At 39.2% G+C, this 23,821-nt stretch overlaps 1 protein-coding gene across 2 annotated transcripts in view; it reads right to left on the reverse strand.

The window, feature by feature from the left end:
• WASHC4 (WASH complex subunit 4) overlaps nucleotides 1-23,821 on the reverse strand; it is a 59,059-nt gene that overhangs the window by 16,179 nt on the left and 19,059 nt on the right. For both annotated transcript variants that reach the window (XM_024200079.2, XM_024200080.1), the window contains exons 10-26: nucleotides 22,324-22,444; nucleotides 19,612-19,735; nucleotides 19,371-19,498; nucleotides 18,351-18,511; nucleotides 15,818-15,944; nucleotides 13,938-14,063; nucleotides 13,307-13,414; nucleotides 10,265-10,411; nucleotides 10,016-10,095; nucleotides 8,542-8,647; nucleotides 7,000-7,116; nucleotides 5,668-5,836; nucleotides 4,996-5,150; nucleotides 4,231-4,305; nucleotides 4,032-4,136; nucleotides 1,277-1,411; nucleotides 333-441 (exon numbers count right to left, since the gene is read on the reverse strand). In XM_024200079.2, the coding sequence (XP_024055847.1) occupies nucleotides 333-441; nucleotides 1,277-1,411; nucleotides 4,032-4,136; nucleotides 4,231-4,305; nucleotides 4,996-5,150; nucleotides 5,668-5,836; nucleotides 7,000-7,116; nucleotides 8,542-8,647; nucleotides 10,016-10,095; nucleotides 10,265-10,411; nucleotides 13,307-13,414; nucleotides 13,938-14,063; nucleotides 15,818-15,944; nucleotides 18,351-18,511; nucleotides 19,371-19,498; nucleotides 19,612-19,735; nucleotides 22,324-22,444 (2,093 nt within the window). The remainder of the gene's footprint in view (nucleotides 1-332; nucleotides 442-1,276; nucleotides 1,412-4,031; nucleotides 4,137-4,230; nucleotides 4,306-4,995; nucleotides 5,151-5,667; nucleotides 5,837-6,999; nucleotides 7,117-8,541; nucleotides 8,648-10,015; nucleotides 10,096-10,264; nucleotides 10,412-13,306; nucleotides 13,415-13,937; nucleotides 14,064-15,817; nucleotides 15,945-18,350; nucleotides 18,512-19,370; nucleotides 19,499-19,611; nucleotides 19,736-22,323; nucleotides 22,445-23,821) is intronic.

The following is a 23,821-nucleotide window of genomic DNA, read 5'->3' on the forward strand; positions in this document are numbered from 1 at the left end:
AGAACTGTACTTCTCATTTAGTGGGAAAGATACTCAACCTGGATGAATGTTGCCTCAGTCAAACAAATAAAAATTGAACCCAAAGCAAATTAAAAAAAACAAAAACATTCATACAAGCTCTAGATACATCTTATATTAAAACATTTAGGACCTATTTTTGTGTAATTAGGTAAAACTCCAATTACTTCAATGGAAGTGCACCTGTTTATATCAGGCTTGAATTTGGGCTTCAACCTTAAAAAAAAGGTAAAATAAGTAGTGTAGTTATAGGATTACAAAGACCTCTGCCATTAAAATGTTTGTACCATATTTTTAGATACAGTGATGCATACCTATCTGACTTATGAGCTGCCTGAATTGGTCAAGGTAACTTTGTCCATCAGGCGTTATTCCAAGTTTTCTGATGCCCCGGTTGAACTTCTCTGCTCTCTCAAAGGGATACTAGAGAAACAATTTTTGCAGTTTGTAAGAATATTGATCTTTGAAGAATCTACTTGACTTTTCATGTCAAACACCATTTTACCTTCCACCACCCCCCCACAAACATTCACACACATTCCTTGTTCAATCTTTGAAAGTGTAACCCTGTCTGTGAATAGTAGTTTGTGAAAGTGTCATTTGACCAGGTCAGGTGTGCAAATTGCAAAGATGAGATCTGTTACTGCTATATATAAACAAGACAGCACTCTTCTTATAAGAGCAAACTACATACAAAGAACATTCCAGTACATTTTTATTCCAAACATTAAGCCTCAAATTTTTCCGAATTAGACGTGCAATGGTGGGAGATGAGAATTAGGCACAAGGCCTTGAGAAAGGGATAGCTACTGTACTCGTATACCAAGTTTGTGCATTAGTGTCAACAGTGACCTCTATTACAAAATAGACAGGAATATTTATTTTAACTTTGGTAAACTTGATTTGGACTGGAGGTTTAGAACAACACTAGACTAGATCTGCACCAAGCATCATTATCAGGTTAACAAGAGAATAAGCGTACCCCATCCTATAATACAAAGGAGTGCCATGTTGTGCCTGCTGATGAGTACCATCTAGTGTTCAGTAAGCAATTAGAATCAGATAAGCCAGTCTCAATGCAGGAATTTGTATACACTGCAACACTGTATTTTGATAGACCGGAAGGTGCCACTTGTCTATAAACATATAATTTTCCTTTTATTTAAAAAGTGACATTTGTAGTTCAGTGCATATCAGCTTTTCAGTGCAAAGGCAGCACAGTTTTTAATCAAGTTATTGTTTATCCAAGGTAGTGTACCTTATGATCATTTTGATCCTTGACTTCCCTGAAGAATCGGATATCTTTGATCAGTCTGGATTTGATATGTTCATCATACATGAACTGGCTAAAGATATAGAACTTTTTCCTCAGAAACTGGTAAGTGAAATTAACCTGCAGTAAAATTAAAAATTCAGAATTAGAAAAACCCTTTCAAATTAACATGATTATCTAGTGACTATCATTCAGTAGCTTCTTGAAGCTTTTATTCCATATTATGACATATTTTTTGTAGGTGGACAGTTCAACACAGCCTGCCCCATTTTGTGGATCTCAAAGAGACTCAACCTGAGCAACTTTCTTCCTAAAGAAAGGTAAATCTTTTGTTGGAAGGTTTAATTTCCTTTAGAAAGGCCAATAAGGGGGCAAAGGGAACATGGAATATAGGCTGATCTTTTAAAGCTCACGACTAGTATAGGAACTAGTTCTGGAGTATCCAGTTGCTGTCCCTCTTTTTAGCGTATGGGAAACATGCCTCAGGTGGCTCATGACCAGGATTCATAACAGTGGGGCAACAGTGAAGCTCATTGAATGTCTGCTTTCATTGTAGTAAATTCTATAGCTAAGATTACATGCAAAGTTTCATTATAACCTTCCCACCTTCTTTTCACTTGCTCAAAATTTTCTAAAATATTGTCCCTTGGAATTAACTGCCCCCTTCTTTTCCCCCCCCAAGTTACAGTTCATTCCCTGGTCTGCGTGGACAATCTAGACCGTGGGTGGGCAAACTTTTTTGGGCCGAGGGCCACATCTGGGTGGGGAAATTGTATGCAGGGCCGGGGCAGGGGGTTGGGGTCTGGGAGGGGGTGCGGTGTGCAGGAAGGGGCTCAGGGCAAGGGATTGGGGCAGAGGAGGGGTGCAGGGTGTATGAGGGGGCTCAGGGAAGGGGGATGGGGTGCAGGAGGGGTGCGGGAGAGGGCTCTGGCACAGGGTTGGGGTGCAGGAGGGGTGTGAGGCTACGAGGGGGCTCAGGGCTGGGAGTTGGGGTGCAAGGTGCAGGCAGGGGGCTTAGGGCAGGAAGTTTGGAGGCGGGGTGCAGGCGGGGTTTGGGCTCCGGCCCGGCACCGCTTACCTAAAGCGGCGCCGGGGTGGTAGCAGTGCGCACTGGGGCCAGGGCAGGCTCCCTGCATGCCTGCCCTGTCCCCGGCCCCATGCCACTCCAGGAAGCGCTGCAGCCCCTGGAGGAGGGGTGGCGGAGGGCTCCGCGTGCGCTGCCCTTGCCGCGCCTCCAGGTACCTCCCCTGAAGCTCCCATTGGTCGCGGTTCCCCGTTCCCGGCCAATGGGAGCTGCAGGGGGGGGGGGGCAGTGCCTGGAGGCAAGGGCAACACACAGAGCCCTCTGCCCCACCCCCACCCGGGACCCGCAGGGAAGTGGTGCCGGCCGCTTCTGAGAGTGGCGCAGGGCCCGCGGCACCACGGGTGGCAGTCCCGTGAGCCAGATCCAAAGCCCTGAGGGGCCGGATCCAGCCCGCGGGCCATAGTTTGCCCACCCCGATCTAGACAACAGGCAAAAGCGAATAAAGCAGGAGGCGTCTGCCTGGCCAGGAAGTACTGTGACGTGCAAGATAACTATCAGTCGCTGATATCTCTGAGACAACCAACTCCAATACGAGAGGAACATATTATTAGCATCATGCTTGTAAAAGCAAGCACTTTCCTGCATTGCCACAAAGAGTAAGAACCCTCATTTCTAAACATTTTCATTTTGTACATGGTGCCTTAGAGAAAGTGCTTGTCCTTCAGTGCATAGTGCTCATCAAGTTCTTATGTTGTGCTGGCTTGGTAGGAAGAATGGGACAGAAAGACAGAGAGGGGTAAAGAGAGTGAGAAATTGAGTGGCAGTCCAAAATTTGATCATTTTTGGGTTAGTTGGATTTTCCAGTCAAGCTTTGGCACCACACCAGGTTTTTTAATTACTTCAATTACTATGAATATGCAACATGTAAACAGATTAAATTTCAGTTGTAACAAACATCTGCAAAGCTTTACTAGGCTCAATAAACACAGTACTGTTATTTACAGTGTATAGGATGGTGTTCATTTTTACCAGACTGCTGTCCTTATGCCAAAGATCATTACATTCATTCTATTTAGAAATCCTAAGCTCTCTAATAACCCATACCATAGAACAGCCTCTAGATTTAAAGAAAGAAGGAAATAGTAAAACTCAATGACAAATCTTAGCCAAAGTAAAGTGAAATACATATTTCATAGAAGCCACTTTAAAAATGACCTTGCATTTCCCAAATTCTAAAATGGCAGTCTAAGTTGACTTAGTAGACATCAGCATCACATTTCTCCTGATCTGCTTAAATGAAATGCTATAAAACCCCCATCCTACCAAACTTTAACAAGTAGCGATATATGGCACTTTAATTATAAGGGCCATTATTTAGAAATTAAAGTGTTGTAAACATAATACCTCTGTTTGATAACATTTATTTTCATCTTTAGGGCAATTCAGAGGTCTTCCAGGACATTTCTAAACATCTTGTCAGCTGTGGCATTTGCACAAAGATCTGACTTTATAGAGTAACTACCAGTAATATAACTCATAAGAGACTTTTGATGTTGACTGCTTGGTATTTGAGGACTACTTTGTTATATTTAATACAAAAAGCTATGTTCGTGCAATATTAAAAATTGCACAGTTAAAAACTCAAAGGTCAGGAAATGCTGGAGTTCCGACGCTGTTCTGTACATATTAAAAAGAAACAGTCCAGAAGATACTTACTGTTGTGTTCATGATTCCTGTGCCGTGAGTTCGAATTGAATTAGCAATGTGCCGGATATTGATAGTGTTCAAATGCTTATTATTACTAGTTCTCTCAATGAAGATCTGCAAAGAAAAGGTCATCATATACCCCATATCAAAACCAAAGCTTATAAAAATCAGATATGAACTACCCATAGGAGTACAGAATACACCTCACCTGATTATTGAGATTGTAGAGGTAGCGAGATACAAAAACATGAATATTTCTCATGATTTCCAAAACATCCAGACCCTGAAACAATATGGCAAAAATCCTTAATGGATTAGAACAGCCTCCTGGGAGTCATTCAAATGTATTCAAAGTAACTGCTAATTGTGCAAATTAATTACTTGAAAGTCTTTTTGGAAGCAAAGTAATTAGTTATGTATGAAAATCATCACTTTTCCTTTCAATTTTGTGAAAATATCTTTGCAATTTGTTCTGGGCTACTTCAGGGCCTAGATTTATTTTATGGTTTGTTTGTTTGTTTTGTTTTGAATTTTATAGTCAGTGTCACATTAAAATTCAGGTTTTTTGCTTGTATCTTTTAACATTTTTGATTGTCAAGGTTCTTTAGTCATATCTAATAAGTGCAAAGCAAAAAGGGAAAAATTGGACCATTTTCTCAGCTTCCAAATAAAAATGTAAAAGCCTCCATATTCAAGGTTCACAAATTAATAGCTACTTTTTTAAAAAAAATCATTTACTGTTAATTACACCGTTTCACTGCTCAAAATGAAGACGTATGGGTCTAGGAATCAGGAGTTTTACCTTGGTTATGCTACAGACTTGTTAGTCTTGGGTAAATCGTCTAGGCAAAAATTTTAGAAAATGGCCTCTAATTTTGGGTTCCTCAGTTTCTGTACTTTGTTAATGCCTTTAATAATTATCTAGGACTTCCAGAATAAAGTGGCACATACAATACCCACACATATACCTCACCTGTTCTAAAGTCTGACTGGGAAGATGTGCTTCTGTCATAATTAAGCCATAGCGCTGAGTTGCTAAATTCCTCATTTCACTGTATGTGGCCCAGTCATGAAGAGCTACAGTTGTTAGGTTGTAGAAGGTCTTGTCTAGGTAGTGTGTTACATAAACTGTAAAATCAAGAATAATAAAGTATGCATTAAACTATTAACTGCAGCTCTTAAATTGCTGGGGAATAACAAAGAAACAAAAAAGGAAAATCCATAAATTCTTGCACTGGCACTTAAAACTGGGTTCACTCGAAGAAAAGACTGTAACAATAGCCCTAGTGGGGTCATCTGTGGGGACTGAACCCAGGACCTCTGCATCTAAAAGCCATGAGCCTTTACTAACTTGAGCTGAAGGACCAAGCCCACTAGCTCAGAGGCAACAAACTCCTAAACCTCTCTATATAAGCTAGCCACTAGAGGTGGGTAAAGAGCCACAACATTAACAACTATGGATTACGCTTGCAACGCCACTTTTGTATATCTAAGCTATTATTAGGGTGCAACTGAGATCACAGAAATCCATAAAGGAAATAGTTAAGCAAAAAGAAAATAAAGGAATACCAGAAGGATTATCAGAAAAACTAAAGAGATGCGGAGAAGAGTTGAGGGGAAAAAAAGTGTATTAAATGCAACCTACCTTTGATGTCAATGAACCGATTGAAAAATCGAATTGGGTTCAGAGAGAAAAAGTGGGCCAGATCCTTCATCCCAACTCTGTAAGGATTTCTGTCATCAAGCTTTAAGTGTGTGTGCACAGAAAGACGTAGATCCTTTTCTATTTCTTTACACAATTTGTCCAGCAAGTGCTATTCAAGGGAGTGACAAAAATGATGCTAAGAGTCCATTCAAAATCCTATTTTAAGAGAGATGAAATTTGCCTACAGAGCAAGAAGGCTAATGACTCTAGTGACTGTGACTACACCTTAGAAATAGGTGAACCTGCAGCAGAAAGTCCTTGTTTGAAAATTTCAGAGAGTTCCAGGGACTGGAACTAGCACTAGCAAAAGAGGCCATGTTGATGCCCTAGTAGTCAAACTGAGTCAGAAACTACATGGATAACTACCTGTTATTAGAGATAATATGAGATGCCCAACTTCTAAATGAACAGTGTCAGTTCTAGGACACCCATTTACATTGACTAATCAGGAGGATTTAGAATGTTTTTGTGGCCAAGTGAGGTTTCTACAATTTTTTACACCAGTGTGGTTCCTACCTAGATTTAAGCAGAGGCCCATCCATTCCATGCAAACACACACCCCCATTACTGTAACCATTCAAACTAATTTAAAAACCCATTTGGCTTCAACCAAATTCAAACCATGTTTGTTACAACAGCTCAGATGGGACCAACAATATGTGATGGACAGGGAGGTTGCAAGCCACCAGTGCCTATTTGCAATCCTAGGTTGAGAACCTCTGGTTTATATAATGAGTCTACAACAGATGTGATTTACTAAGAAAGGTGTGGTTCATTTCCAATTAGACTTCGTACAGTTTAGCAAAACCTTCAATATATTATTTTGTCTGAGATTTCTCTAGAATCCCAGAATAGATTACATTTGTTGTGGAACTGGACAGAGAGAAAGAGTGGTCCAGTGGTTAAATCACTAGCTAAGGACTTGGGAGATCTGGGTTCAATTCCCTGCTCTTCCTGTGTGACCCTGAGCAAGTTATTTAGTCTCTCTGTGGGTCAGCATCTGTAAAATGGGGGTAATAGCCCTTCTCTAACTCACAGGGATACTGTGAGGATTGATATATTAAAGATTGAGGTACTCAGATACTATGGTAACAAGGCCATGTAAGAACATGAGATTGAGAAAATGTTCATTTTCTCATTTATCACCATACTTCACAGCAGTCTCAAAGACTTCTATATAGGTTTTATATAAAAGCTGACTTTAATACACAAGCCAAATAAACTGTGACCATTAGACCCCACTCACAGTAAACCCCGAACTTGTACAATTACCTCATTTAAAACTTCCATGATTTCTTTGTCATAGCACTCCAGAAGTACCTCACAGGACTCCAAGTGTCTTGAATGCATCATAGCAGGAACACAGTCCCGTAATGCACTAAACATGTACTAAAAAACCAGAAAGAAACTAATATGCAAACCATAAGACAAACATGTCAACAAACATCTCAAAATATTTAGCATGTGAAGGCTAAAATCTGCCCAATTTAAACAGTTTAAAATCTCAAATCCAAAGAACAAGGATCACTTTCTAGTTGATTTTATTTCATATGACTAGTCACTACAATAATGTAAAACCTAACATACTGTAGCTTTAAGCTTTTTAAAAATAATCTGTGTGACTGGAAGCAGGGCCGGCTCTGGCTTTTTGGCCGCCCCAAGCAAAAAAAAAAAAAAAAAAAAGCCGGGGGCGCGGCCGGGGCGCGGGTACAGGGGGGCTGGTGGGGGGCGGGAGAGAGAGAGAAGGGGGTGGCCAGGGCTACAGCAGGGGCGCTGCTATGCGGCCCCTCCCGGGAGGGCTCCGCTCCAGTTGGCGGGGAGGGAAGGAAGAGGACTGCCCTGCAGGGCGCTCTGGTTCTCCGAGCCGCCGCCCCCTACAGGGCAGCCGGAGTGGAACAAGAACCCAAAAAAAAAAAAAAAAAAAAAAGCTGCCGTGCCGCCCTAGGATTGGGCAGAATGCCGCCTCCAACAATCTGCCACCCCAAGCACCAGCTTGCTCAGCTGATGCCTGGAGCCGGCCCTGACTGGAAGACTGATGGATTCAGTTATCTTAAAACAATGAAGGAAAGAATGTTAAGTACTGTAAGCCAATTTGAATTGACTATCTGTTATCGTCCCCGCCCCCCCAATCATTAGATTAACTAACAAGTATTCAGTTCTAGCCTTTTGCAAGTCCATTACTTAAAATAGTGATTAAACATAAATTCGTCATAGTGGATCAGACAAGTGATTCATCAAGTTTAACATCCTGGACCAGTGGTTCATCCCTGGTAAAAGCCAGTATTGGATGCTTCTGAGTCAGTTTTAAAAAAAAGTTATAATGCAATTATCTAGTTATGCAATATTGCACAAGGAGGGGATAAAACTCCAGTATGGCCCCTATGGCAATCCTTTGGAACCCAGGTAATAAGTACCTTATAAATACCTAAATATAAAAATAGATGCACACTGAATCAAAAGATTACTAAGATTTTTCCATTTTTTGTTTTAAATCTGCCAAAGACCTTAATTTAAGAAATGAAATGACTGAGGGGCAGGGTAAGGAGAGACAGACAAACCATTGTAAGTGATGCCTACTATTTAAAGTACTGGTTGAGATTTTCAGAGCAGTTTATCAGACATGCCTTTCATTAATTTTAAAGGGAAGATAAGTCTATCTAACCCCTTTAATGCTCTTAAAAATCTCAGCCTCAGTTATTTGTAACACTGGACTTGTGATTTTTAACTGTTTTACAATTTTAAGGGTTTTCTTCCCCCGCCTCCCCAGTTCAACAAGCCACTGTAACTGAACAATTAGGGGTATTTCGTATTTACCTGCAATCTAGATGCATCAACTGCGTTTTCATACACATCATCTAAATAAATTGGGAAGACTGCTCGATGCCAGTACAAGAAGCTACAATCACACTGTGTTCGGACGCTAAAATGCAAGATATTCGTTATTAAACAAAACCCGAAGCAGCGCAAAAGAACATGTAAAGGATGGTGAACTGCACGTCAGCAAGACCATATTTTTGCAGCACTGCCCCCTTTTTTGTTTTTTACGATCATCTACGCCACAGGTTATTTCATAGCACTAATGCTCAAGACACATGTACATGGTATTTATTATTTTTCCACTGGCCTTCAAAAGAAAATGTAAGCTCTTTGATAAATGGATGCCCATTTTCACTATCATATCTGTAAGCACCATATCAAGCTACTGAAATGCTGTTTCAGGGTATACCATACCTAACCTCTGTAATGATATCTTTATGCTTCCTACAGCAACATTATAGTAAAGGAATTACTCTTGTCTCTGATCAGATGATGTACACCAGCAGGGCCGGCTCCAGCTTTTTTGCAGCCCCAAGCAGCGAAGCGAAAAAAAATAAAAAATAAAATAAAAAAAAGATAAAGCACTTCGGCGGCAGCTCAATCGCACCGCTTCATTCTTCAGTGGCAATTCGGCAGCGGGTCCTTCGCTCCCTCTCTTCCTCTTCAGCGGCAATTTGGCGGCAGCTCAAAGAGGAAGAGAGGAACTGAGGGGCCCACCGCCGAAGACCTGGACGTGCCGCCCCTTTCCGTTGGCCGCCCCAAACAACTGCTTCCTTCGTTGGTGCCTGGAGCCGGCACTGTTCAACAGTGCCAGAATACTGAGCCACATGCAGACAAGCATCTTCCTCACTGATGCTAGTAGTAGATACTGAACTTGAAAATGCTGACAATTTATAAAGCATTAAGAAGGTACAGTGTCATGGTACAAATTCATTTACATTACTGGCGTTTACATGACATGTCCAAAGTATATGTGTAGGTCCACAGACCATCAAGGTTCTATGAATAAAATCTGCGTATAGCAGTGTTTGCACAAAATCATTGCTAAACATTTCACAGCCAGTTACAATTTATAGCAGTTTAGGAGGGAGGTGTTTATGTAAAATGCAACATACTGCAGGAAGCCTAATCTTTAATATGGAGGTATAAAAACCAAGGAGGTTATAGGTTCCAAAAGTGATGGTCCATGTCAGATCAAACAAAAAGCAGGGTGCACCAGTCAACAAGACCTGCATTTCTGCAAGCTACTCCTCCTTATTAAAGATTAGGGAAGCCACAGACGTCATTATAGAATTCTGTGGCCCACATGCTGGCCAACCCTGGTCTTCAATGTACATGAAAACAATCAATTATATGTAGCTAAGTGTAGAACACAGAACATCCTGCAAGATTTCATAAACTGCATCACGAAAGCTCAACACACGAGCCGACACTGCTTTCTCCCCTCCCCCCATCCTTTTGTGCTGCTTACCGCTCCTTAAGTTCACTGATTAAGTCCAGTTTCTTCATAACTACTTGGAGGGGAAGCAGCTCTTCATCTTTAAATGTTTTCTGTTAAGAAAAAAAAAACAGCCGAGGAAAATGGGCAGAGTCATTTATTGTTTAATTGGAAAATAACAATTACTTTTAAAGTTGTCACAACAGTTGAGTGAAAAAGCTGTTTATTACAGCTAACAAGGTAACACACAGTAGTGAGGGTTTGAGCAATAGTTGCACTTACCATCTGTGTGCCCACACTCAGTGCAAGGGAAACAATAAGGCGCCTCTGTTTTGTACTTGGCCCGTTGAGGGTATTCTCAGCCAATACCAGAGCAGAGAGCACATCCAGGCGCTGCTCACTGTATTTTTTGTCAGAAATTACTCTTTTCTTGATGGGAGAAACAAAAATAGCAGCTCACAGTTTATATTCATGGAAAAGTTATCAGAGACCAAAAGCAGCAGCCTATTCTTTTATTTGAAAATCTGGGCACTTGTCACACCATTTCCAGTAATATTCTATAAATTAGGCTTTTTGAACCAAGCTAAGTGAATCCAGATTACTTCCTCCCCCAAATTTAATTGGATTCTCTATTGTAAATGCTGGTAAATATACATAACTCAGCACTGGCATAAGACAGGTATACGTAAACAGGCATTGTGCAAGCCTGCACATAGCTTTGCATGAACACATCACTTCTGTTATATACACCATCCCTAGTGTTCCTGTAGGAGCGCTTTCTTTCACTAGGAAGAAATCCAGCAGTGCCCAACTTTATGGGCTGAATAACCACAAATCTATAAGTGCACATGTGAAGAAGGTCCCCAAGTCAACCTGCACTTTTCTATGACATTGTATAAGTGGAAAAACATAGCAAGGACCAACTGCCAAAGTGAGCTCCCAATTCTGCTCCCACTGCAGTATGTGGAATTTTTTGCAATGGACTTCAGTGGGAACGTGATCAGTGACTGGTTAGGAAGCTAGGCTCATATTTAGGAGTATGGATTTGATTCAAAAAAGAGGTACGACTCCCTGAAAGATTTGGTGCCATAGGAGAGACTTCCTTCTCTGATTATAAGGATATATGCTCAGCTTGAAACTCTTCCCCTTCAGTGATGTCAGATGCTCCAGGTACATGCAGCAAAACAACTACTGTGCTGCGGAATACACTACGTACACCCTAATGCTGCATTCATTTGGAACAGCACATTAACAGATTAGCAAGTACCACAGAGGGCCTGCAGTAAGTGACTTTATGCTGTTGTTTACTGATGTGAGCCTTTTGTTTACCTTTTAAAAAAGGAATTAAACATCAATCTATTCATACAAGGGGGGGGGTAATCTCCTGGTAGCTGTTTGACATACAAATCTTTTAATGCGCTTGGATCATATTGCTATTTTTTAAGCTTGGAATTTATTTAAAGCTGTAAAAAAACTATAGAACAATTATCTGATCATATGGGTATTGCCCATTTTTAAAGCATGTGTAATTTTCATAGCAGCTTTATTGTTTCAGACAGGTTTGCTGGTTCTCTGTTCAACAGTGATACCCTTGAAATGTGTTAGATCTGTTTATTAAACTAAAACAAACATTTTATTTATACTCAAAATGTGATAGAGGAGATGTGCTAGATTATAGCTAAGTTTCTGTTACATATATTAAGTAAGAATCTGAATAATATGCACATCTACTGTTTAAATATGTAATGTATTTAACACTGAGCAGAATTATGCGCACACACAGGAGAAATGGAAAATCCAATAGTACCATTTACATCATGCAAATTGGAGTTCAGCTGCAAGAGAACATATATACTAGCATTTCACATCAGGAGAGCTAAGCTGAAATCCCATTTTTCCCTTTGCCCACATAACGTAATTCAGAAATCCAAGGACAGCAAGTGTTCCAAGTGAGGTGCATTGGTCCCACTTCTGGGGAAGCGTGCACAGCACCTGTGTACATTTGATATCAGGCAACTGGCACTTCCATAAGCATTAAATTTGTCCTACACTTTCCTTTCAAAGAAGTTTAACATTATATAGTAATCATTGAAAGTACTGTATATGTGAAGCCCTAAAACTGTAACAGTGTGCATGCTTATACATACCATCACAAATCAGTTTAATAAAGTAACAGTAAAGTAATAAAGTAACAAAGAACAGGTAGGCTAAATGAACAAACAGCACCATGTGATTAACTAAAAAAAATTGCAATTAGAAAAATTAATCGCGAGTAATTGCAATTTTAATCATACAGTTAAACAACAGAATACCAATTGAAATTTATTAAATATTTTGGATGTTTTTCTACATTTTCATATATACTGTATTCTGTGTTGTAATTGAAATCAAAGTGTACATATTTTTATTACAAATATTTGCACTGTACAAATGGCAAAAAATAAATAGTATTTTTTCAATTCACCTCATATAAGTACTGTAGTGCAATCTGCCGTGAAAATGCAACTTACAAATGTAGATTTTTTGTTGTTGTTGTTACATAACTGCATTCAAAAACAAAACAATGTAAAGCTTCAGAGCCTACAAAAAGCGGGCAGCATTATCTCCTCTGAACAAGAAGTAGGACTGCGTGGACTTGCAGGCTCTAAAGTTCTACATTGTTTTATTTTTGAATGCAGTTATTTTTTGTACATAATTCTACATTTGTAAGTTCAACTTTCATGATAAAGAGATTGTACTACAGTATTTGTATTAGGTGAATTGAAAAATACTATTTTTTTGGTTTTTTTACAGTGCAAATACTTGTAATAAAAAATAAATAAGAAGTGAGCACTGTACACTTTGTATTCTGTGTTGTAATTGAAATCAATATATTTGAAAATGTAGGAAACATCCAAAAATATTTAAATAAATGGCAATCTATTATTGTTTAACAGCGCGATTAATCGCGATTAATTTTTTTAATCGCTTGATAGCCCTAGTCACAGGAAAAGATCAGAACAAGGCCAAGATAAGAGGAGCAAGTGAATAGAAGAATGTAGAGAGAGTGTGTGCCACTGGTGGAAGAAAGAGGAGCGATATAACAGGATTATCATCTTTGTTCATGTCAGTACAGTGCCTAGAACAATGGGGCCCCGATTCTTGATTGGGGTTCTTAAATGCTATAATAATAATAATAGCAGCAATAGAAATCGTAATAGACAGGGTGGAGCGAGACCACAGACAGTTTCAAATCAGGCGAATAATTTTGATTTGGAATGAGAGATTAAATAAAATGATTGAGGGTGACATAGGATTCCATACCTTGAAACTTGGATTACATACCTTGGCTATAGAAATAGAGTTAAGAGCCTGATGCTGGAGATGCTGAGTTATGTGTGTCACAGAATCTGCCACAACCATACTTCTTCTGTAAAATGTATGTTCTATTGCCTGCATCAGTTCCAAAACACAGTGGTTCATATTAATTATAAAGTGACAATCTAAGTAATTTCTTTCTATACTAACCACACTGTCCACCTGGCAATATAGGATTTCCCTTCACCACCCTTGTATTTTATATTAACTGGAAATGCTGAACACCCAAAACTTTTGCAAAAAATCAGGCCACTTATTAAGGTGTCCATATATGGTTTTCAGACTCTAACTAGAGGTAACCATTTCTCTTTAAAAATCTTAGCCCTATATGTTTTCTCTATTTCAGCTCAACTTTAGAAAGATACTCTTCAAAACAGTTAACATCTTTCCCTGCAAAAAAAGAGGATTGAGATAAAAAGCAAACTGTGGAGGTGTTTAGAAATTACATAAATATACTTTCCCTTTCTCTCCTCCATCCCATCCAAACTTTTAGAAGTCACTTTGACACATTCTATCACTCCGTTCTTTGCATGTGGTGTCTCACAGCAGCTGTATGATGATGCTTAAATGAAATCATAATGCCAATCCTATAACCTACCTTGAGAAGTTCCACAAGTCTGCATAATGCTTTCACTGAGGTTTTGGTCATAGGTTTTTGCATTGACATGTAGAGATTCATTGTGGTTTTAATGATGGTGCTAAGGCTGTAAGCATAAAGAAAACCCTAGAAACAAATTGGGGGAAAAAAAAGAAACTCCACAGTAATTTCAGACAAGTAAATATTCTCTATTTTTTTTATTACCATACAGAACATAAATTCCTGCCTTTTCACTAGCCCTCCAGAGCATAACTTGTATAGTCACGTGAAACTGGAAGTGAATATCTGTCAGTTAGTTTGTAATTATGAAGCTGCAAAGGAATCTGCAAGTCATTAAATCAGCTAACTATAGCTTTAGAAACAATCAATACAATTAAATCACAAGCCAATCAACCAACCATTCAGATAGACTAACCACAGTTCGAGTTCACTGTAACCCAACTAGGGTCACCAGATGTCCCGATACCAGAGGCTTTGTCTTATATACACAACTATACGGCCCTGCCACCCCCACCCACAAAAAAGGTGTACCGATTTTTCACACTTACTATCTGGTCACACTAAACCCAACCAAGAGAGGCATCAAGATGGAGAAATTGGACTAGGATGAGCAAAAACAGTTGCAAAGTCCCCAAGAGATAAGTGAAATCAGTAAGATATGAAGTCATTGTAAACCTCTACAACTTCTTTAAAAATCCAAATTTCATAATAAAAAACAAAGGAAGGGAAAACTGAAAAAAAAACAAAGAATATCACTAACATAGACATTAAAATGTGCCAAACTCTTTCAATCAATTTAGGCTACATCCAGAAAGTCCAGAACAGCATCCAAGTATTCAAAATACAACTTTCAAATGGAATACAGCAAAAACTTGGAGAAATATAGCAAGTTAAAGGTGAAACTTTCAATTTGGTATAGAGAAAAGTATCACAGCATATTAAAAGTAATTACTCAAAATGAGAAGAATAGATCCTCCCATTGGGATATCTTCAGATCCTTAATTCTTTATTTATTCTCATTTTAAGGAGAGTTTAAGTATAAAAAAAAAAAAAAACACTTTTCATGTATACTATGAGCTCAGAAGGAAAAAATTCAGTTGATACCGAAGCCTGGAACTAGCAGTATCCATCAACAAAGGCAGAAGTGAGGACAGAGCTGCTACAAATGAATGGGGAAGACACTAATGTTGTGTGTCTATTGTACATTCTCTATTAAACTTGCATTTATTTTCAATCAACGTTTTGTCAGGAAGCTGCATACAAAATGTGCAAGAAATAAATGCAGGAATCATGTACACATACAGCAAAACTATGCACTCTTACCAGAAGAGAAAATTAACTGCATCAGATGCTAAAGAGATTATCCCAAAGCACTGTCGTTGAGTGCAACACAATTAGGCAATAGCCTGGAACTTGTTGCCAGAAATAAGAATATGATAAATACAACTAAATTAGACTGCCATCCCCGCCCCAATGTAAGCATCTCAGCATTGACATTATTCTTGAGAAAGACTACTTGAATGGGAAATGGGAACGACCTTGGGAAATCACTGAAGCTTCATTGGAAAGATTCCAGCTTCAGCCCATGAAGATTCAGTCAGACATATTATTACTTTTTTCACTTCCCGGAAAGCCCCATTTCTACCATTCTATTCTATACCATTCTAGTTCTATTAAGAACTAGACTGGACAACACATTTGAGAACATATTGCACGGACAAACCCTGCATTTGCAAGGGAATGCCGAAACAACCACGTAACTTCTATGATTCGTTTTCAGTACTCACTAGCTTCCTTCTAATCACCCAGTTCTTAATGCAAAAAGCAGCACAACTACACTACATATAATTAAACTAGCAGCATAGTAAGAAATAACCCACCTGTATAAAGACATTACATCTGTTAGAAAGGTCTTCAGCAAACTTATCCATCCGCTGTTCCTTAGACAAGATAGATTCCATTTTTGTCATCCATGAGCTCACAAAGACATAATATGACTGCATCTCTCTGGAGAAAGAAAAATAGGTTACTCACTTCAGAGAGCAGCTGAATGCCGTTACCAAGCATCGATAGCTAGTCCCTCCCAAGGAAAATGCATAGGAATATTCAGTCTCCAAATGCAATACTTTGCTCCCTTTGCAATGGGTACTAGAGTGCCTCAAACACAACCTTAAATGCTCCATAAGGTAAGTATTAGCCTGCATGTGACAAGTGGGGTGACTAAGAAACAGAAGTTAAGAAACTTGCACAAGCTTGAACAATGAATCCAAGTCAGTCAGAGTCAAAATTAAAACTTAGATCTCCTGGTATTTCAGTCCTCCAATTTTTTTTTAAAAGAAGGCCATGTTGCATAAGATCTCATTGTTAATACCTTGAATAAATAGCCCACTCAGATGCACTACTTTTTTTTTTTTTTTTTTTTAAATTAAAGTAGTGAATAAATCTGCAAAAATAAACTGTGCAAAAAAAATTTAAGTTATTTCAGGGTAAAAAGCTTTACCAAGTTTAAACCATAAAACAAAGAATCTATATCATCTGTTACCATATTAATGCCTGACTCAGTATTGTACAATTTGTTTTAAATACTGTAGTTGTAGAGGATGGATATACTGATTACACTGGATATTATTAAAAATTCATTAAAAGTTAAGAACATAAGAATGGCTACACTGGGTCAGACCAATGGTCCAACTGGCCCGGTATCCTGTCTTCCAACAGTAGCCAGTGCCAGATGCTTCAGGGGGAATGATCAGAACAGGGCAATTATCAAATGACCCATCTCCTTTCATCCACTCCCAGCTTCTGGCAGTCAGAGGTTTAGGAACACCAAGAGCATGTGGTTGCATCTCTGACCATCTTGGTTAATAGTCATTGATGGACATGTCCTCCATGATTTAGTTCTTTTTTTAACCCAGTTACACTTTTGGCCTTCACAACATCCACAGGCAAGGAGTTCCACAGGTTGACTATGCGTTGTATGAACTACATCCTTATGTTTGTTTGTTTTAAACCTGCTGCCTATTAATTTCACTGGGTGACCGTGGTTCTTGCATTATGTGAAGGATTAAGTAACACTTCCCCTATGTATCCAGCAGTGTTGTAGCCATGTTGGTCCCAGGGTATTAGAGAAACAAGGTGGGTAAGGTAATATATTTTATTGGACCAACTTCTGTAGGGGAGAGACTCAAGCTTTTGAGCTTACACAGAGCTCTTCTTCGGGTCTGGGAAATGTACTCAGTGCATCACAACTGAGTGGACACCCTGAGTACGTTTCCCAGACCTGAAGAAGAGCTCTGTGTAAACTCAAAAGCTTGTCTCTCTCACCAACAGCAGTGGGTCCAATAAAAAAATATTACTTTTCCTATTCACTTTCTCAATGCCATTCATAATTTTATAGACCTCTATCATATTCCCCCTTAATTATCTCTTTTCTAAACTGAACAGTCCCAGTCTTTTTAATCACTTCTCCTCATATGGAAGCTGTTCCATACCCCTAATCATTTTTGTTGCCCTTCTCCGTACCATTCCCAATATTAATATATCTTTTTTGAGATGGAGTGACCAGAACTGGACACAGCATTCAAGGTGTGAACGTACCATGGATTTATACAGTGGCATGATGATATTTTCTGTCTTATCTAATTCCTTTCCTAATAGTTCCTAACATTCTGTTAACTTTTTTTTTTGACTGGTGCTGACCATTGAGCAGATATTTTCAGAGAAGTATCCACAGTGACTCCAAGATCTTTCTTGCGTAGTAACAGCTAATTTGGAGCCCATCATTTTGTATGTATCACTGGAATTAATTTTTCCAAAGTGCATTACATTTTGCATTTATCAACATTGAATTTCATCTGCCATTTTGTTGCCCAGTCACCTAGTTTTGTGAGATCCCATTGCAACTCTTCACAGACAGCTTTGGACTTAACTATTGAGTCATTTTGTATTGTCTGAAAACTTTGCCACCTGTTTATCCCCTTTTCCAGCTCTTTTATGAATATGTTGTATAGCATTGGTCCCAGTACAGATCCTTGGGGGACCCTGCTATTTCACCTCTCTCCATTGGGAAAATTGACTGTTTATTCCTATACTTTGTTTCCTATCTTTTAACTAGTTACAGATCCATGAGAGGACCTTCCCTCCTATCCCATGACTGCTTACTTTGCTTAAGAGTGTTTGATGTGGGACCTTGTTTAAGGCTTTCTGAAAGTCCAAGTATGCTATTATCAAGTGGATCTCCCTGCCCACATGCTTGTTGAAACCCTCAAAGAATTCTAACAGACTGAGGCATGATTTCCCTTTGCAAAAGGCATGTTGACTTTTCCCCAATATATCATGTTCATCTCTGTTCTTCTAATTTTGTTAATGATAATAAGCAGTATCTCAAAAGGTGCAGTCCTTTATAAAACCTACTTGGTAAGTAACTGAGCCTTCTGTTGTAGAAAATTCTCCCTTTGAGTTTTAATCGCATGATGGCTTCTCCTGTCCAGAAGTTTGGCAGCAGCTGGCATTTTCTGGATCAGAAAGTTATCAGCAAACCAAATAATATTAGCAGTTAATGTGATGGCTGGCACCTAGAGCACCAAAAGAGGAGAAAAAATTAAAATCAAACAAACAGGATAGCAATTCCTAATAATTATGATTGACATGAAATTAATTCCAGTTACAAAAATCTAAAAATCAACATTATACCACCCCCCACAAGCTCAGAACCTTTTTACTTGAACTATTTGTTATACATCAGAAAGAGTGCAAAACTTTAACAGTATTAATCAACTATTCCTTGTATGCAGCACAAGTGCTATGTGGGGAAAAAAAAGTTCCTGCCCTGAAAAGCATATATTTACATCAATATGCAGAATTATTATTGTAAATGTTTCTCAGGTGTGTTAAGCCATGCACTGCTCATATGTTCATGTATTTTGAACGAGCTACAATAAATTCTACTGTAGCCAAGATTTTCCATTTTCCACTAATGCCAAGAAACGGTAACATCTTACGGCCAAAGTGTTAAGGTACAAAGTCTTTTCTCAATCCCCTAATGTATTAGAAAAAATACATATACAGAAACCACAATAAAAAAATATTTTTTCTCAAGAACATTAACTATCTTTAATAAAATCAAAACATTTCACTTTTGTAACTTAGCCAAGTTTGTAACCCAATCTAAAACCATCAAGAGAGTAAACAAGTTAACTTATCAAAAAATAAGCTTTTAAAAAGTTAGACTAATATTAAAGCTGATACATCAAATACCGATAGCAAAGAAATGGAGATGAGGTAGACAAAATCTCCTTTTGTACTCAGAATAATTATGTTTTACTTTTGAAAAACCTAGCCAAACTGCATTTTAATAAAAACTAAAATATATTTAAATTCATTTTGCTTTTAATATATTTTTTAAATTATTAAAGGAAACAGCAAAATCTTCACCTTTTTGCCAATGTCCAGTAACGATTTGTAAAATTTCTTGTCTACTGTCCGAAAAATCTGAAAATGCAGTACAAAGAGACCACAAATTCCTACGTACTTATCTCTCTGGTCAATTTCTGAGGATTCACCTTGTATAAATACATACAGAAGAAAATATTTTTGAAATCTGTTTCTAGACAAACAATATAAAAACTTTTACAAACAATGAAGTCCGCATGAAAAAAAGCACATCTTGAATTACCAAGTTTGGCTTCAACATTTGCAAAAATTGTGCGAATACTATGTGCAAACTCTTCGGCAAAAGTGCTATTCTTCGAGACAGCCACTCCTCCATTGAGAGAGTCAAACTGTTGTTCTATACAGGCCTGAAAGAAAACAAGACTCATTTACAATGCTAATTCCATGAAGTCTGGGCATCCAATGAATATTGTTATTGCAAATAGGTTGTCTCATAGCATGAATCTGTAAAGTCACAGTTTCAATTTAAAACACAGCTGAAGTCAATGTTCAAATGTGTTTTGTCTGGTTCATTACACTGAATGAATTTTAGTATTAGGGGATAAGACTTTTTTTTTTTTTTTTTTTTTTAGCAAGAATGTGGGCTTTATGTTTTGTTATTGATTGGTTTTGCTTATGTAAGGCACTCAGACAACTCAGTTATGGGAGACTATATGCATTTCCAGAATAAAATACATTACTAAAAAGCTCTTGGCTGATCAAGGGTATTGTCTCATTTGTTTTTAGGATGTGAATCATGAAGCTGAAATGTTCAACAACAGGACAGACATGATATTGTAACCTTAGTAAGGAAAGAGCAAAAGTATGTTGGTGGATATAATGGAAAATATTTACTAGATTTATAATTTAGTTTTAATATTTTCTTCACGTTCTTTGTTCTGGTCAAGGAGGAAAAAAGCTGTCTTGCTTCCATACCGGACAAATTCCCACTGAGCCATCCAAATTAAACATACAATAAAGTCTTTGTGTAAATGTGACATTGGAGAGAATTAAAATGGAAAATTCTTCTTAGCTAGCTGGCAATATGATTCCATGAAGTAAGAAGCATTTCTCGCTGAATAAACTGAACTGTGTTTGACAATGAAGTGTACTTACAATTGGCATCTAGGAGGTTATTCGTAGGAGGAGGGGACTGACATTAATTAGGATATAACAATTAGAAAAGACCTAAACGTAACATAACGTGAAATGTCTATCTTGTTTCAAGGCTTGTTTACAATTTCAAATTTAAGTATTAAGGGCCAGATCCTGTGTATAGTGTATTTCAGCATAGTTCCTCTGAGACAATGCAGCTACACTGATTCCCACCATCTGAGCCCCTTTAATTTCCATATTTAAAGTTTAAGAAAGATTTTACTTAAAACAAAGATCTCCACACAGTTTTAAGTCAAAATATCCAAGACTGTTAAGTTGTAAAAGAAAAACAAGGAATTTTTGGCTTGAAAGACTATTCATGCCTGTAGAATTAAATTATTTGCCATCGCTACATGCCACCTGCCTGAATCAGTGGGGACAGTCCCAGCAGCAAGGAAGGGAGACACTCGCCAAGGGACAATAGGTAGCTCCTCCACTGGGAGCCTCAGGCACCCATTGGCCAGCTGGTGGAGAGGTGTGCTGATTGGTCAGCATTCCTCAACTCCCAGGATTTAGCCCAGTGCAGGGGCCACGTGGAACCTGTTTCAACTCCGTTCCAGCAGCCCACCCTACCCACCAAAATGAGGAATGGGAACTCAGCCGGATAGATGCTGTAGGTCTAGCCAACTGCCTGTTTAGGAACTTTTCCTCCCAGGGGCCAATTGGTGGAGGACCAGGGAGTTTTGTGCCTGGCTCGCAGCACCTGCAAGCCACAGTGGGTTAAGTAGGAACGCGCATGATACCTAACTGAGGTACTGGGTGGTGCTGTTTACTTGTTGCAACTTGAAGCTGCTTTCCAGTACAGTTGAGAGAATACAATGAATGGTTCCCAGAGGTAACAGACCTGGTGATGGGCCTTAGGCTCATGTGGTAAGTGGAGACCTTGTGGTCTTCATGGTCCCCATCCTGCTGCACCTGAAAGGGGGAGGGTGCTTGGACTCAGAGCAGAATCCTGGGGGATAGACTCAAGAGTGTTACCCACCATAATGGGTTATATGGTTCGAAGCCCTGTAACTCCCGCACTGGAACCAATTAAATGCCTGGTATAGGAGAGTGTAGGTGATGGGCAGGTAGCACCCCACACTTGTATTAAAGTTTAATAAAAGTTGCGACCTGTCGCTTAATTCCATGCATGTGTCTATTTTCATTTTTCCACTGTGTCCACATCCATGAAATTCTTGTTACAAACCTGATTGCAGTATGGCATTTCTTACTCAGAAAAAACTCCCAGTGACAACAACAGAAGTGCAGGTCTGGGCTCATTATTGGCACTGTTTTGTGAATTCATAATTTACTGTTCAGTGCGCCAGCTAGTTTGATCAACACATAATTTTCCCTATGCTCTGTCAATATCATAAATCTGGCTAAAACTTCAGCGTCACAAATGCAATCACTTTTCAATAAGACAGGTACCAGCAGGCTTATAAACAATATGTATTTAAACTGTATTTTCAAACATGTTTCAGGTTTTTCTCCATGGCAAGAAATACTAGCTATGAACTTGCACATTTCTGGGCTGAACAAGAAAGGTGCAATTACCTTTTAGCCACAAGTTATTTTGTCATATGTACAAGCCTGATGATGATTAAGGGGTATGATTCATGTTTTAACAAATACTTTCAAAATCAGAAATATTGTAGCTGTAAGGAAAATATCTGAAGTTAAATCATATCCAGTTTAAAGAAAATCAAAGCATTTACAGAAGATCAATATCCTATTATACAACATTTTAGAAATTAAGTCCCTAGGATACAGCTTCCCCACAGTACTGTGGAATGTGTGTTAATCTAAATTTATTTACCTGGAATATCATCCCATCAAGTAACTGGCCTTCCAGTTTTAATAACAACTTCTCAAACGGCTTCAGTTTATCTTCCTGAATCCCAAACTTTGAAGGGTTGTGATGGACAGATTTTAGTAGCCTTGAGAAAGAACATACACAATCCAATTAAAACAAAATAACACCATTTGTATCGCATCTTATATTTGTTTCAAGGAGTCCTCCATTCTAAGGGTATATCTATACTGCAGCAGAGAGTGCTTCCAAGCACAGGCAGGCAGACACGAGCTAGCTCTGCTCAAGCTAGTGTGCGACAAATTGCAGTGTAGCCCGGGGTAGCTTGGGCTAGCCACCTGAGTTCAACCTGCCCGGACTCCCTGAGTATATACTTGGGCGACTAGCTCGAGCTGCCACCCATGCTACCCCGGCTGCACTGCTATTGTTAGCTCCATTAAAGCTAGTGTGCTAGCATGTCTGCCTACCCGCATCGGGAAGCACACTCCCAGCTGCAGTATAGATGTATCCTAAGAGTCTAGAGTCACTAACACATAGGTTGCAAACTGTGAGTTGTGACCCCAAATAGGGTCGCGCCATCAGCAGATGGGGTTCTGGGTCCAACAGGCCAGATTCAGCCTGCGAGATGATGCTGTCTGCACCTAAACCTGTCCAGACCTGCTCCACAAATGCTGCACCAGGAAGCCGCCCTTTTGATCTACAAAATGGCACCGTCTGCACAGCACAACCTCACATGTATAGCATGTGCAGAGGGTGCCATTCTGTAGATCAAAACAACTGCCTCCTGGTGCAGCATTTGTGGAGCAGGTCCGGACATGTTGGCCGTGTGGAGGTGGCTGTGCAGATGCCAATTTGGCCATTTGCACCATCTGGCTGTGTAAGCACCCAGCTGAGGGACTTGAATGCAGAAGTCCCTTATCAAAAGCCTCATCAATAGAGCATCCTCTCTGCTCGAGCTGATAAGAGCCTATGGTAGCCTTTTCTGAGATGTGAATCTGCAGTGGCTTGTAAGCTCCTTAAGGCAGCACCCATATCTTCTTTTATGCCACCCTGCGTACCCTGTTGGCACTCAAGGATAAAGAATCATAGTAAGTCACTGTCTCCATGCTGCCCTAGTATCAGCACACAGCCTTCCTAAGTCGTGGCCTCATTTGCTTAACAGTGAATTCCTCTTTCTGATTTGTGATAAGAGGCACAATGCATTCATTTTTATACAGAGTAGCTGCTTCAACCTCCAGCAGCAAGTCTAGTAATGCAGTTATTAATGGAAAACAAGTGTCTGAGAAACGTGCTTACAAATATAATGAGGCTTTCTTTGATTATGGCTTCACCAGTGTTTTGGTCAAGAATGAAGAAAGGCCTTAATGCCTGCTGTGTCACACAGTGTTATCTACAAAAAGAACAGGAGTACTTGTGGCACCTTAGAGACTAACAAATTTATTAGAGCATAAGCTTTCGTGGGCTACAGCCCACTTCTTCGGATGCATATAGAGTGGAACATATA

The sequence above is a fragment of the Terrapene carolina genome, unplaced genomic scaffold (genome assembly GCF_002925995.2).
Source record: "Terrapene carolina triunguis isolate 2854851 unplaced genomic scaffold, T_m_triunguis-2.0 Scaffold247, whole genome shotgun sequence".
NCBI classification, from domain to species: domain Eukaryota; kingdom Metazoa; phylum Chordata; order Testudines; family Emydidae; genus Terrapene; species Terrapene triunguis.